The 16529-nt window shown below is 50.1% G+C and overlaps 1 protein-coding gene across 12 annotated transcripts in view; it reads right to left on the reverse strand.

Moving 5' to 3' along the window:
- NCOR2 (nuclear receptor corepressor 2) overlaps positions 1-16529 on the reverse strand; it is a 240771-nt gene that overhangs the window by 156908 nt on the left and 67334 nt on the right. For all 12 annotated transcript variants that reach the window (XM_064675181.1, XM_064675179.1, XM_064675178.1 and 9 more), the window contains exon 2: positions 10922-11134. In XM_064675181.1, the coding sequence (XP_064531251.1) occupies positions 10922-11026 (105 nt within the window). In that variant the 5' untranslated portion in view covers positions 11027-11134. The remainder of the gene's footprint in view (positions 1-10921; positions 11135-16529) is intronic.

Raw genomic sequence — 16529 nt, forward strand, 5'->3', positions numbered from 1 at the left:
ACTTCTCCTTGTGCCTAGAAAGTTGCACCACTTTTTGGAATCAAGTTCATTTCTCCCCATCCTCAGGCAATAGTGTGGTGCTGCTCCCTTTCTGTTCTGACCAATCTTGGGAATCATGAGGAAAAAGGGGCCTCTCCAGCCTGGCCATCTCAGAGCTCAGCCTCTGGGACAAGGGGTGTCTCCAGACAGGTTCTTGTGACATAAGGCATGAGTGGGACAGCGTCTCCTCATCCTCACAGGGATGTTCCACTTCTGCTGTAAATCCAGGTGTTAAGGGAGGACGCTACCCCGTGTAGCTGCTTCTCCTTCAGCTCTAGAGTCCATCCATGCAGGAGGCCATGGGGGGGCTGCAGGACAGAACATGCCATCGGTCCAACCACAGATGGGACAAATGCAGACATCTGGAGTGAAGGAGCCCATCAGCTCTTACAGCCCCAGCCAAAGCAGAATCCCTGCCTACGACAAGCTTCCCCACATTCACACTTGTCCTGGTTTTGAATTAAAAATAAATAATTAAATAGAAGAGTGATGCAGCTCCTGACATCCACAAAACAAACACATTGTGTCTGGGAAGATACACCAATAGGCCCAAAATCAGGACCATCACCTTCTGTGGGCGTATAAACAAGAATTACCCGTCTGGGAGGCTCAAAGGCTGTGCCCTTGAGAAAAAAAAAATAAAAAGGCTCTTGCATGTCCCAAGAACCATCTGTTTTTCCTTTTCCCCCTGCCCACACTCAGCTGAGCTTTGCCTTTTCCTCCTCTAACCCCATCAGAAAATGGCTGGTGGAGCTCAGAGCCTGCTGGCATGGCCTGAAGTGATGGGAAGCTAATTACACTGGCATATTAGCTCAGGACTGGGATGGCAGACATGTCTCTCCGGCTTCCCCATGGAGGGCAAGGCCAGCGAGCAGCAGCTCCTGCTTTTCCAGACATCGCCCAGCTCCCTCTGACCTGCTCCACGTTGCTCACATCCACGCTGGGTTTTACAAGAAGAAAACATCACCTTAAAATTAGCAAGGAGGATTAAAACTGACAAATTTCTGTGCCCTGTGATGAACTGTCAGAGGCACCACGGGAGCCCTGGCAGGACGTAGGTGGATTAATTGCTCAGAAAGCTCCTCTAGTAAATTGCACTGTGGGCTGGGACTGTGTTTTTCAAACTCAAGTGCCAGAAAGGTTCACGAACCGCCTTCAAACTGCCTGGTGGACTTGGCAGCACGGGGGTAACAGTTGGACTTGACAATTCTATAGGTATTTTCCAACCTGAATGATTCAATGATTCAGAAGAGGCTTTAATTTTGTTTACCAGAATTTTAAAAATGCCTGCTGGGGAGGCACTTAGCTGCCAGCACAGCTGTACCTTCCACACACTGGCATAGACATGGGAGTAGTGCCCAGTGCATGCCACCTGAATTCCCCACCACCAAAACACACTAATGTGATTTAGCCCTGTCCTGACCTCAAATTTCTAGCATGGTTTTGGCACCTGCTCAAGGGCAGCTGTAAAACACCTGAAATAAAGGAACTCTGCAACCCCAAGCTACATGTCGCTCCTTTTCCTCTCCGTTGTTTTGCTGGGTTTTGCTCAATTCTATTTTTTCCTCTCCCTCTCTTTGCATCTCTTCCTGCCCTCTGCAAACCCTCCTCCCACCCCACGAATCTGCTGATGTGTCAGAGCACCTTCTCCAGGGCTGTCAAATCTCCCACTGCCTTGAGATGGGACTGTCTTCCTTCTACACCAACCTTCCCATGGTTCCTTGTGGTTCAGGTGCTCCCACATGGATGTACTTTGGGAAGTTTTGCAGGATTTCATAAATTCAGTAAATGTCATGACATAGAAATGAAAGAAGCATTAAGACCATGGGTGTTCAGGGGCTCTGGCACATCAACAGATTTGGGGGAGGAGGCCAGCACTAGCAGCACTGCTGAGGACAGACACCAAGAGTCCCACAGTGCCATAAACCACATCGGCAGAGCAAGCCAGCACTAGGCCAATGTTTAGATAAATCAAATGCTTAAGACCCAAAAGCAGCCTCACTAAACACACTTCACACAGCAGACTGAAGAGGTACTTGGACCCACCCCGAGGTGCCAAAAATGTTCTTTGCTGCCAGCCAGGAAGGTTGGACACATCCACCCTGATCCTGCATGGGGTGCTGGGCGGGGGAGACAGGGAAAGCACCTGCAGTCTCAAGGTCTTTTTGTGTTATTACTTGATTTGGGAGTGCCAAGAGCAGTGTTGCCATACCCTTCCTGGTAAATCCTCTGACCCTAAATAACCTGAGTCTACCAGGCTCATTTAGATTTGCTAATCAAACTGCCCTAAAGTCAGGAGCTTGAATGCAGTATTACAGAAAAGCTCTCTAGCCCCATGGAAGGAAAAAAAAGCAGCTTTCCCCCCCACACCACCTTTCAAATTTTTTTAAAAGCTTTCACCCTGCTGCCTTACATACCACAAAGTCTCCAGCAAAATCTTCTGTGTTGTCCCCGACCTCGGGATAACCCACACACTAAGCCAACAACTGCAGCCGCGCAGCCGCTCTGCCTCTCTCGCTTTCTGTTTTGGACACGTGCACTTGCTGGTGCGCTTCATTTCTCCTTCCCCCGCCTGCAGCTGCCCGGGTCCCTGCTGCCTGATCTCCAACGAGGAGGAAGAAAGGGAGGTCTGAGAGCAATGCTGGAAGCACCCCCAGGCACTGACCCACAGCACACAGCGCCAGACAATGCTATGCCACGGCCAACAGCGGCTTGGACCCTGCTCTCCCAGCTCCAGCACTGAGCACATCCATACAGACAAGGCAGCTACTGACTGCTCCATCCAGATGGCCTTCCCACAGCTCCAAGAATTAGCCCCTGAGGAGAAGACCCCAGAGACACGAGGCCTGCAGAAAGGAAACCTGGAGCTGGTCTTGCAACAGAAAGGCGAACTGCTCCTCCTCTCTTTCTCCCACTAGCAGAAACACAAGTACAAATGCCCAGTGCTTCTGGCTTCCTTGGAAAACAGCTCTGGAGCAAACCCATGGAGACCTAGAATGCAGCCAGAAGAGGACCTTCAGCACAGCTCGAGCAGCCCAAAGCGTGAGATCGCTCCTCGTCGCTTACCGCCGAGAAAGCAACCGGGAGCTCCCCGACGAGTTTCGGTGCAAGACGGCTTCGCTTAAAAACCACCAGCTCTTGTTTTGCCGTGACACCAAGGAGGAGCAGTCCGGGGTCAGCAACCACATCCGCCAGCTGAGCTGGCTCCCTGTCAGAGGGCGGCACCACTGGCACCGCAACCGCCTCGAATCACGGCATCGGTGCAAGCAGCACCGCGCTTGCGGAGTGCCCCGGGCACAGGAGAGCTCACCCAGTGACAAGCCACTGCCCCACACTGTCCTTGTCACCTTTCACAGGCAGGCAAACAGGCCAGGGTACTGCACATGCCACTTTGAGGAGCAAATCCCAGCTCCCTGCTACCTCCACTAAGGATTAGGGCTGCTCACTACAAGCTCACCCAGCGCTTTATTGCGAATAATTTGTATTTCTTAACAATGTGCTATTTCTGCTGAAACATTCCCAAGTGTTAAGCCCCAACAAGGCCAATTAATAATGGCATGGTGCAAATAGTGAGCAGAAAACAATGCCAAATCATCCCTATTTTTTTCACTGCTCATGAACTGTCCCTTATCTAATCTCACAAGGGGATGCCTGGCCTGTTCGTGCTGCTCGTGAGCAGCTCATGGGCTGTTCTGTGAACTCCTGTTAACCACAGGGGAAGTGAAGGGTGATGTCAGGGGGCTAGTCCCCCCCCCAGACTGGGGCACTGGTGGCACACAGAGCCACAGCTGGGCACTTTTTTACAGCTGCTGCTCAGATATGTCCCACATGTCCCAGAGCAGCCCAACATGGTATCAAGACTTAACCACACAGCCTTGGACTGCAGAGCCACCCCATCCCACTGGGAAGCACGTGGCAGGTTGAGCTTCCTGCACCTCCAGGAGCACACAGCCAGCATGGAGCAGCATATCCCAATTTGGAACCTGCCAGGGCCTTGGACCATCCAGCAAATAATTTGTGCAATAAGCTGCTGTTCGAGCCCCTCGGTGCAAGCTGGGCTTGCAACCAGTGCTACCCACAAGCCAGGCAGACCAGCTCTCCAGCCTGAGGTGACCAAAGCAGCACAGCCACACTCTTGTGGCTTTGCTGGAGACAGGGGATGCTCCCAACCCTGCTCTGCACACCCTCAGCTTTGGAAAAAGAAGTTGCTTTAAATCTCTGCCAGCAGCGAGCGTGACCTATTTTAGCAATAAAAGGAAAAGCTCTCTGGTGCCTGGATACCCCTTGGCACTGGCAGCACAGCACTTGCTCATCAGACCGAAAAATGCACTTTTTAGCCTTCGCCTGGAGAAAATTTTTTCCTGAAGCTGATTCTCAAAGGTAAGAGGAAGGGGGAAGGTTTGGGAGGAACCAGGGTGGTAGCAGAGCTGTCACTGCATGAGGTCCAGCAGCTCAGGCTGCATGGGGACCAGCGTGGCCCATCGTCCTCAGCCTCCCCAGTGCAGAGGAGCCATCCTCTGCTGCTGAAAACCTCTACTCAAGTGCAAAGGAGGTGATTATTGATCCAAACAGGTTGTCCACAAGCACAGTGCTGTCTGCCCAACTTCCTCCCAAAACCCTAGGAGGAGTTCACTGCAGACTTAAGAGAAAAAATACTGACATAAACTATACAATAACTTCTCCACAATCAGCTCCACTGTTGAAGATAAGGTCAGTAATAAAAACCTGGCTGAATACATGCATTTTTATCTTGCCTACGGGGATATAACATGTGCTGAAAAGACAAATGCCCTTATTGTTCTGACGGTCTCATTGCCATCCATCTCTCAGAAGCTGCTGACTTGGCCTTTTGTTTTAGGAGGTGACCACACTGCGCGTGGCCCCTTCTTGGAAAGCACTGATTCCTGCTGCCACCCCTGCACTGAGGCCAGGGCTGCTGCCAGCCCCGTTAGTGTCTGCACCAGCTGCACAGCACTGCATCCTTCCCCATGCCCGCTCCCCGCCTCTCCAGCAAACCAGGGCTGTCAGTGGCACTTGGCTGTCCCATCTGAATGTGCCATTCATGGAGAAGTCACGTCTCGGTGAGGGCAGCTCTCAGCTGTTGTGGCTCCCCAGTCATCTGACCGGTGCCGGGTGCTGGAGCCAGCCGCCAGCCCTCTCCCCAGCAGCCAGAGGTGCCCGCAGAGCAGCAGCACATCCATAACAGAGCTGCTTTTGAGCCTCTCTCCATCACAAGACTTTTGTCCCAGTCGCATCCAGGCGCCTTTGAGCCCGGAATGAGCCGTCTGCCCTTCCTCCATGCCCTGGTGCTCTGCTTCCTGATGCCATGAACATCCATTCAGGGTGAGCAGCAGCTCTCTTCACACAACAAACCCAAACTTTCCACCCTAAAAGCACTAAGTCACTTTGTTCATCGTCACATCTCTTTTGCAGTGCAGTCCCCCACCATCTCCTACCACACTTGCTCCCATACAACACCTCTCTGCAGGTCATCTTTCCACATCCCTTATTTAGCTCTCTCCTACTGCTCCTTACACCTCCATAGCAAATCCTTTACTTGCTCAGTATTTTGAATAAATGCTGTCACAATGACAACCACCAAGTCCCTAGTCTTGCAGAAGGTGCCTCCAGGGGCTGGTGGGCAGCAGGATCAGAGTCAGGCCTGGAGTGCAGGAATTGCTCCAAAAGTGGATTTAGTGGGTCTCCACCTTTGCCAAACCACATACCCAGCAAAAGTTCTTTCTTCCCCTGTAGATTTACAATCTTGAGATCAAATAAAAGCAAAGCATCACCTTCTGCATCAAATCATGTCCAAAAAGTGGATTAGGGAGCAACCACAGAAGTTTACAGTAGCTTGAAGCAAAAGAAGTGTTTTGGATAAAGGCTGTGTCCTAGGAAAAATGAGCTTTAAATACAAACTGCTGTAAGCCGACTCCTCCTTCCTGGCAATAGGAGGGAGACCCTAGGGCAGGGAATTAGGTGTCCTGTTCCTTCACCTCTCTGCTCTCCCAGTCCCACAGCAGAAAGCCAATTTTCCCAAATCCACCACCAAGCTGCTAAGAGCTAATGCAATCCGTCATTGCAAAGGCACTCAAGAGAGATTGCGCTGAGTTCTCGTGACACACCTGATCAGAGTCAGTATTTCAAAGATATGTCTTTTATTTTCAACTCATTCCTTAGAACATTAGCTGGAGCCCCGCAGGCAGAATTCAGGATGCCCCTCACTCAGCTGGTAGCAGGAGCCTGTTCCTTGCACTTCTGTTCTGCAAGCTCCTGGAGTCCTGACACAGACTGGCATTTTGCTCCCAGGAGATAATAGCGTGAATAACTATTCCAAGGAAAACCAACACAGCAGCAGTAATGCAAAACACACTGCCCCTCTGCAGGCTTACCTGGCATTGCTGTGCCACACTGACCATGTCACTGTGGAGAGCAGCGAGCTCCTGCCATCCCCAGAGCTTGCATCTCCTGACAGCACCTTCTGCAGCAGGACACTGGGTTTCGCTCACCCTGCTCAAACTGATGGGAGGAGGAGTCTGGGCAGGGAAGGCACTCGATTCCCCCCAGGTCACCTTTTGGCTGGGACACCAAATCAACACGCAAGTTTGCACCAACCTCTTGTCTCTGGTTCAGACAGACAAGGAAGTTATTTATCAAGGGCCAAACCAAACGAGTGATCGGCCGGGACACTCCTGCACAAGGGCTGTTTTGCAAATGGGGAGCTTAATGAAGGAACTACTGAGCTGTTCCCAGGGAGAAGAGGTGGCATGGGGAAAGCACAAAGGTCTCAAAGCTGCAGCAGAGCATCTGAGGGGGGCTTAAGTTCACCTTTCCATCCCAGCTGAAGCCACGTGCTGGGAATGGGGGCAAACAGCAGGAAGGAGGCAAACCAAGCACCTCTTGTTTTGTAGGGAGGGAAAAGTGCTTATGATGGTGATTCATGTGACAATGGAGCACCACTTCCATATGAATGTGCACACACCCCCATCATACCAATCCCCAAACCTGTTTAGTATCTCTAGTAGATAAAACACTTAAAGCACCCTAAAAGCAGAAGCTATTTTGTCACAAAGGTTGCTGCACGAGGACACTTTGTGTGCCCTGACTCCCACCATCTCCTGCAGCTGATACCACCCTCCTGAAAAGCCCATCCTGCATCTGAAGCCACGTCATTCCTGCCCAGAAATGTCAGGGCTCTAACAGGAGCAGGATGACTGGTAAGGAGGGTACAGCAAGAAACTGGATTCACATGGGAGGAAGAGAAGGGAACCCTTCTGTTCCCAGGGAATATTGATCACAAGGAAGCTTTAAAAGGAAAAGGGGACATGCACTACACAGGAAAATTGATCTGTTTACAGAAAATATCTGCAGGTTGCCTGAAAATGAATATCCTTCATGCGAAACTTTCCTTTGAGAGAGCATGAACTTCGGATACATTAGAAGGTTAAGAGCGTAAGTAATGTGTTTTTTCACCTTTAGCTAAAGGTCACGGAGCATTCAAACAATTCCTCTGTTTCCAAGCTGAACATGACAGAAGTCAACTACGCACACCAACATTATAGCTAATGAATATGGAAAACAGAAATGTTTTCCCTGCAGTTTGGCCAAGAACCACTCAGTGCCCTTAAGAAGAAACTGCTGATTATTGGTGATTTTAGTTTTACCTCAAGAAAGTCAAACAAACCAGAACCTTTTCACCAAGCTTCCCTTTAAAAGCTTGCTTGTCAACACTTTTTGCAAGTCATTTTCTAATAGGACAGAATAAATCCAGGGTCATTACAAAATATTGCACCACTTTCACATCCAGCCTCCCTGACAGCTGTTGGGACCAGATGTCTCTCAGTGAGGAGGAAGAGGAGGAGTACACCTGAATATGGTTGGGGACCTGCTTACCCTGTGGAAGAGCCTGTCTGCTGCATCATCCCCCAGAGCTCAGTCTGGGTCAGACCCATAGGTTCACAGCCCTGCCCAAAGCTGGCACTCAAGAGTGAAACCAGCCAACAAACATCCTCACTCAACCGGTACTTGATCTTCTCTGCCAGCTCCAAACTCAGCAGTAACTCATGGAACCTGCTGCTGCTGGGAGGAGATGCCCATATGTACAAAGCATATTCTTGTTTGTTCACTTGAAATACGTATTTTTCCTCTTTTTATTGGATATCCCCTTGGGTTTTCTGTGATGGGAGAAGAAAAATGCCCAAGCTTGCTTCCACTGCCTGCTGCCCCTTCACAACATCCCCTCTCACTTGCCTCATCTGTGAAATCAAACAGCTGCAATCCTTTAAATCACTTTTCATAAAGTGTCTCCGAGCCTAAAATAATGTCACGGCTCATTTCTGAGCTCAGCATTCCTGCCGCGCTGCATTTCCCTGGGTGCGACCGTCACAGTTGGACTGTGATTATTTATTTATATTATAATAGCATTTACAGCCCTGCTGTGCTCAGCCCTGCACACGTGCCCAGGAGGTGACCCAGGGCGTTTCCACCACCAGGATAAGGATCCCTGAGCTGATGAATTCCCAGTTCTCAGGAAAGGATGTCTTGGAACGCAACAAACCAGAACCAAAATTTAATTAGATGCAAGACATGCTAGTGTCGGGTTGGTTTTGGCCTCTCTTGCTTTCTTCCAAACAAGCTCTCACTGTGCAAACACACCCCATGACAAAACTGACCTGGCCAAGACATGCAAGCAAATACCGCTGACTTTTAATATTAAACAGCACAGCAACTTCAAAGGAACTGGGCTCTCCTCTCCCAAGCAATCCCACCAGAGATCAGCTCCAGCCCCAGAGCCATGGCCAGGTTCCAGCTCATGGCGCCACCGAGCCAGAGACACGTGTTTGCAAACAGCTGAGAGTGGCGGGGCAGATCATGCAGGGACACGCTTCCAGAAACACTCCGCCTACCCTCCCAGGAGAGGCAAGGTGTGTTGGTTTGTGTGGGGCTGTCACGCTTCTGCTGAGAGGAGCCTTTTGGCTTTCCATCCAAAAAAATCTCGGCTCGCACCTCTCCTGCATCCAGACACCCAAAAGGTATCACATAACTTCGGGTGATTACATGTGGCTGTAAAAATAGCTTCTAGAAGCAAAGGCCAGCAACTTCTTCCAACATTAATACAATAGAACAAAACCAGTGTTCACTGCAGCCGGGGAGCAGGGCAGGCTGGAGGAACCCCCAGCTCCGGCCCACTGTGAACAACTGCCCCGCTCAGCTCATCCTGCTGTTGGCAGCACTAAGGGGAAGAAGCTGGGATTTGCAGGAGAAAAGGGCTCAGCACCCCAAGGCCAAGAGCCTTTTGCACTCTTTTAAAATCAGTCTCCACACTGCGGATTGAGGTTCCTTTGGTTTGTTTACAAACCACAGTTTTGCAACAACTGCAGATCATGCTCACCTGGTCACATCCTCCTCCAGCTCCGGTTTCTGATAAAAAGAGAACTGGGATTTTCTTTCTGAGACAAATGCTCTTGGTTCTGTTCCACCCCCCAAACAAACACGCTCGCACCGATGGAAGCAAAACTCCCATAAATCGAACCAGGTCAGCGTGTCTCATAGCTGGGATGAAAAGCTTCTTTGTGCAGCAGCACGCAGGCCCCAAGCGATGTAGATGAGCCAGCAAACACAGCCAAGAGCTCGTCCCGCGCCCTCCTTAATGTTTCTATTTCAAAGCCTTTCCAAACTCTAGCTCTGCTCCCTGTGCCACTCTGCTGAGGCCAGGCAAAGAGGGCAAATGAGGGAATTTCACCCCTTCACTGACACTTCATGGGTTTCCAGGCTCTGAAGTCAAACACTGAAACCAGCACAGACTGAACCTGACCATTCAGTAGCTGTCACTGTCAAACCTAACTCCCAGACAGAGTCTCCTCGCTGACTTGTGTTACAGCCACCTTCCTGGCTGTGGCCACCTTGCTGTGACCCACCAAGAAGCGGCTCTGAAGAGCCTTGCAAGTGTGAGCCACACTCCAGCACCTAATAAGATTCTTTTAAGCAGCCTGAGCTGACTAAAGCTGTTCTACTAAGGAGAGTTTCTTCTGTTAAGGGCTTAAACCTAAAACATTCATCCATGAGCAAGCACAGATGTGAGTGACATGGCACAGAAAGGAGAGGCTGGATCCAGGTGAATCAACCTCTGCAAGTTCTGGTACAGCCAAGAAAAAAAAAAATCATCACCAGCTTATGCCCTGATCCAAGAGGAGAAAAGACTAGGGGTCAATGTAAGAGGGGGAAAAAACTGTGGAAGGATAAAATGGAAAGCTCAGCATCTCAGTTATTTTCTTGCTCCACAGGAGTGCCACATGAAGAGAGGCAGGTCTCCTGAACAGAGGGCAGGTTCACTCCCAACAGTTTGTCTGAGAACCAGAAGAGCTCTCCCATGGGTGTGAGGAGCGAGGACTGGGCTCGCGGGGAAGCAGTGAGCCCATATGCAGAAGAGGATGGTCATTCCTTTTCATTCAGGGCCAAGGAAAGGCCATGCAGAAGAGGCTTGGAGGCTATGTGCTCCTGCTCCACACAAATGATCAACCTTCCCCTTTCCCCCAAGGCTGGATACTGCACCCAACCAAGAGTGGTCCTGCCAGGAGGACAAACGGACAGAGGTGCTCAGAAATGATACGCCAGAGCCCACGAGCACTGCCACGGCAAGTGCCAGGAAAAGGCTGGAAAGGGAGAGAAAAACTGAAAGCACCATATGGAGAAACAAAAGAGGATCCCACGAGAGAGGAACGATGAAATCCTGTACCACAGGCACGGAAACGGTCTGATTTCTGTGTAACAGCCACATCCGAGAGCAGCGCGGCTGAACCGCTGCCCAGCAGTGGGGACACGCCGGCAGCTCCCACCCCGCGCGTGGGTAGGGAAGGGAAGGGAAGGGAAGGCTTTGCCTTACCGCGTGTGGCCGGGCAATCTGAACCGGGTAGGACATGGCGTGCGGGGGGTAGCGTGGCTCGGCAGCACGCCAGCTCTGCGTCACGGGCTGCGTCGATCCAGACATGTCGGAAGAGCAGGCGCGGCGGTCGCTGCTTCCAAATCGCCGACGAAAGGATTAGGAGAGCCGAGAGCTCCTCTTCATCATGTGTGTGCTCTCCACGTCACGCAATAGCTGGAAGGGAACAGGAAAGCAGCAGGTTAAAATTCAGTCAACCACAGTCCCATGTGACAACCGAACATCAGGCCTTGGGCGATCACCAAAACCTCACTGCCCTCGCAATTCCCCGGCAGCCTCGTCTTCCGCTTGGCAAACGCCACTGCCAAGTTTTTGCTGTAGATTACTTCTATCACAGGGAAGTTCAAATAAAAGATTTTCCCAAATCCATCCCACCCAATTTCCCTGGAAAGCCTTCCCCCAGCACCAGCAGGACTAGGCCAGCAAACTGCCAGCAATTTATTTGGGTCCTGTTGATCTGTGTCTCCAAGTCTCTTGGAGATGGGTATTTTTTGCAGGACAACTTAGTTTCCAAAGACACAATCTAGAGTTCTGGCATTTCAACACAAGGTCCCTCCCTAGCCCATCCCTTTCCACATCCACACTCTCACATGTCAGTGCCCTCCTTTCCAAGCTGTGGCCACTTTCACAGCCCCCTGATCTATGCCAGGAGGGACACCAGGCACTGACCTCCCCTGCAGCCATATCCATCCAAGAGGCTAAACTAAAAACCAGGACTAAAGCACGTCACACATCCAGAGCCACCTGATCAGCCCCCTTCTGATCAGGACCAAGAGTCTGAGAAGACACCACAGCCCTGAGGGTATTTTCACAAACACCCCTGCCACCCATGCTTTTTCTCCTGTACCACCTGTTGCAATTTCTTTTGCAGCTGCAACATAATCAGGGAAACCAACAAAGTCAGAAGATACTCCTTGGCCCAAGGGGAGATTTACAAGCTACTGATTTTTATAGATACTTCATATAGTTTGCTCAGTGAGGATTTTAAGCCTCCTGGTTTTTGTATGGATTACAATGAAAATGTAGCAAAGGTCTAAATGCTGCATTTCATTGCTTCCAGCTTGAAGTGCATTAACTATTATTCACATATTATTGGTTAGTTATACAAACCATAAATTCCCGCTGCTGCCTGAGCTCAGGGGATGCTACAAGGACTGATCCTAAGCAGGGAGAGCCTCAGCTCCCTGGGATCCATCCTCCATCCCACCCAACGCTGCGCACACTCGCTCATCTCCTGCTCGGTGCAGGTGCACGTTACATATAGACTTGTGCAAGGTTTTTTGGCAGCATCAAAATCTTCCATCAGCACATCAGGAGCAGCAGAGGAAGTTTCCAGCGCCACAAGCTCCCAGCAGCCTCTCCCCACGCTCATGGTCTCTGAGCGTGGGGAGCACAGCCAGTCCCAGCCAACGCAACTTCAACTGAAACAGTGGTTGGCGTGCACAAAAACCAAAAAGGGGTGGGAAAGGGGGGGGGGGGAAGAAAAAAAAAAAAAAAGAGGAAGCTTTTCTTTTTCTAATTTTTTCTCCTCCTGTGAGACCACAGATCAGCCCGTGCTGATAAACCCCTCGCTATCTGCTGCAGGCAGGCACAGGGCTGCCTCGCTGGTTTGCCGGCACTGACGCATCGATCACAGCCAGAAATAAAACCAAACCAAGGCAACGGCCCCCGGCAGCCCAGGCACGATGAGCAGCCAGAGGAAAGCAGCCTACAGAGGCTCCCTCACCCAGAGGTCAAATTTTACGAAAATCATATTTTTCAGCAAATCCCCATGAAGTCTAAGGATGACAGACACACAAAGACGTTGCCATGCTCCTGCCGAGCGTCAGGTGGAACTCTTTGGAAAAAGGTATTTTGCCAAGTGATGTATGGAAAAACACACAGCAAGGTTTAGCTCTCAAGGTATGGAGCAGAGAGACAGCCATGTCTTTCCTGCTTTTGGCTCACTCCATGCACAGGAGCTGGGATTCCCCCCAGCCCTGTACCCACACATCCCTGCCGAGCCCCGGGGCACCTTACCTGCCACCCCAGGGAAGCACCGGTGGCCTGGGAGCAGCCTGACTCTCATCCCAGATAAGACAGCCTCTCCATGCAAGAGCCTGGCGTGCTCAGTGCAATCCACCCTGGGCAGGAAAGCCCCTGAGCAAGCGGGGGAATTCAGAGGCACCCAGAAGACACGTATTTATACTTCCAGTATGACTGTCCCACTTCCCCTCACGCTTCCGACTGGATGGGATTTTAATCACCAATTCCCACCCAAAGCTGGGGGCTGTGCCAGGAGCACGTGGTTCAAAACCCTCTCTGCTCACCCTCCAGGGACACACCAGCACCCTCCCAGGAGACACGAGCACCTTCCCAGCTCTCCTGCAGCCCGTGTGTTTCTCAAGGGGCAAACCCTCCCTGCAGCTGCCAAGGACACGTGCACGGGGCTCTCAAGGGCTCCAAAAGCTCGCTGGGATCTGCAGTAATTTAAGGTACTTTCCTAATAACGGATTCCAACTCGGACATTTTGGCTTGCAGCCACCTACGAGTTAATTAGCACATGTAAATATAAACACACACGCACGCACACACACACACACACACTCACAGAGACACACACACACTTCCAGCTGGGGGCCCAGATTCCTTGGCAGCTTTCAACAAGCCAAGGCTTCCCTGGAAGCTCAGCAGGTAGACCTGACCACACCGAGTCAGCTGACTACAGTAAAAGAAATAGGATGGTTTTTCTTTTTTTAAACTCTTCAGATCAGAAGTTAGGCTTAAAACTCAGCACCATGTGCAAAGCCACATGGTATCAAGCTCTAAAACAGTTCAAAAGCTTTTTTGCCTCTGTCTGTGCAACCAAAACAAAGTTAACTGTCTGCTAGAGGGCTACAGACACAGGATGAACTTACAGGGGCCAAGAAAACCATCCTGCACCGAGTCACAGTGTCTGTGAGCCATGCCCTGCACTAATCACACAATAGAAAGAACACAAAAGGGATTTTTCCTTAACAAGGGCAGCAAACCACCTCTGTCTCCATTAAGGCTTCTTGTTAGAAGCCCTGGAAAAACAAGAGTGCTTGCAAACAGGCAAAGAAGCACTGCCCAGGCATTTCCACACCTGCAAACAGCAGGTCACCAGCAAGATCTCAGTGCAAGCCCGAGGCCCTGGATGTTTCCACCACAGAAGGACTGTGGCCTGGAGCCAAATGAGGCCATCAAAGCACTGGGGCAGTTCCAGAAATGCCATCACCTCAGATCCCATTTTTACACTCCATATGCCCATCCCAGCACTGCTCCAGGGAGGAGGGTCCATGACCAGCTGGCAACAAGGCTGTGGGTGCTGCCACTGGGGAGTAAAGTAGGAGCACAACATTGTGCTGGGGATGTACTGGTGCCACTTCAGAGCTGGGTGCAGCTGGGACACTGCTTGGCCACCTATTCCCAGCAGAAGACACTGGGGTGCCTTCTCCTCCACAACCCTTTAATAATTATTTTTAAGAGAGGAACACAGACAATAGAAGCAGATTAATGGAAATAAGAGAGAGAGTGCAGCCAGGCTCTTTAAATCTTGAAAATCAAACTGTTTGGTTCCTACTTTTCTCAACTGATTTTGATGAGGAACAGACATTGTCTCACAGGAAAAGTATTTCCCCCCCAGTTGGAGTCTCCATTCGAGACTGTTTTACCCACAGACCTGTGTTAGCCATTACAGCACTAGGTATGAAGAGATTTATGGTCTCTGATTAGGAACAGGAGAAAGCTGGAGGTTACAAGCAAACCCAGAATCAGGCCTACAACATGAATCTGCAGACGAGGCAAGAGACCACGGAACCTCCTAAACCCATTTATTTCCACCTGTTGGGAGACACAGGATTTTGCCCCGCTGCTGAAAACTACCCCCATCCTCCCCCTGCCACCACCCTGCTTCCCTCTTTTTCCTCTTCATGTGCCATTTACTGTCGAAAATTGTTTTCCCATCACCTGTTCTCCCAATTCACACCATGAAAGGAGACTACAAGCCACTGCAAGTTGCTGCAGGCTGGCCCACACGTCAAGGAGCTCTGCCCGCACGCCCGGCTGTCCCAGCGCCTGCCAGCTCCCAGCAGCATTCCCAGCTCGGGCACAGCCCGTGCTAATGGGGTGCACAGCACTGGGCCAAGCACATTCACATCCAGACCAACAGACGGGCACGGACAAGTCCACAACACTCTGCAGTCATCTACGGATTCCCAGCCAACAGCACCTGGACACAGAGCTGTACAGCTCCGTGCTGGGCCTTCGGCACAGCTCCCGACCACGGCGAAGCACGCGCTGATACAGTCAGGACCCTGCTAAAACACTGCAGGTCTAAAATAAGGGTTTGCAATTAAATCCAGTTGCAAAAATTTTAATTAACTTCATTGAACATACTTGTTGCTCTTCAAAGTTAGAGCCAACCCTCCCAATCAGCTCCGGACTCCTCAGGGAGAGCAGGATTCCCAGGAGAGGTCCCTGGCTTTGCTGACACAGTACAAACGTGGGCCAGTTGCTGTAATTACCCTGTGCCTTAGTTCATCTGTCTGAAAGGTGAAAACAACAAGACACTCCCAGCTCACAGAAAATACCGGTTCATCCGTGCTCTGAAGAGGTATAAAGATCCCAATGAAAACACATGGCTCAAGTTCAAAATACACTTTATTTTTTTTAAAGCAAGGACATGCTGAAATAAGGTTAACAGAATATTTTGTTTCTTAAGTCCACAGTAATGTTACTCAACTTGTGGTCTACGGACCATGGATGGTCTATAGAAGACGTTAGGAGGCAGCCCACAAAATGACTGCAAAAGACCTTATTAAAAGGCAACGACTACTACCACCACACCATGCAGACAAGACAACTAAGAAAAATGCTGCTGGCACTCACCAGTGCATTTAACTGAAGAGTATTGACAACAAAGCCCATGTTTAATTACATTAAATGATGCAGTTTTTGGAAAAAACAACAAAGTTGTCTTTAATCAAATGCTAAATACATGACAATTTTCCTCCTCAAACAAGAAATAAAAGGTATATATCCTCCAGTCAACTCGTGTAGTTTGAAATAAAAATTAGGGAGACTTTTGTTAATAATGCTTAATTAATATCGAGCTATAACATCCAACTCTAAGAGTCCAACCAACCATGATGCTTAAAAAAAAACAGCACCCACTTGTGTGTGGCACAGAAGAGCGTACTGCCCGTCGGCCGCCGTTCCACCGATGTGCTGTACAGCTCTAGATCAAAACCAGACCTGAAAAGCACCTAAGAGATTTACCCAGCCTTGCTTTAAAGGACGAGTGGAAGCAAAAACAATTAAGATGCAATGAAAACGAGTAGAGAGACGCTCCTGAGAAATGCACCACAACGTAACGTTAATGGATATGTCTAATCAATATGTGCATGAAATTTTCTTGGAAGACAGTTGACATTATACACAAATATTTGTATGTACTGTATCTATTAAGTCCTTTCAAGAGGAAAGCAGGCCGTCTGCCATAATTTTAGGGCTCTATTCAGAATAACAAAGATGACTATGTCAGTGTCTG

The sequence above is a fragment of the Pseudopipra pipra genome, chromosome 18, assembly GCF_036250125.1.
Source record: "Pseudopipra pipra isolate bDixPip1 chromosome 18, bDixPip1.hap1, whole genome shotgun sequence".
In the NCBI taxonomy this organism is placed as follows: domain Eukaryota; kingdom Metazoa; phylum Chordata; class Aves; order Passeriformes; family Pipridae; genus Pseudopipra; species Pseudopipra pipra.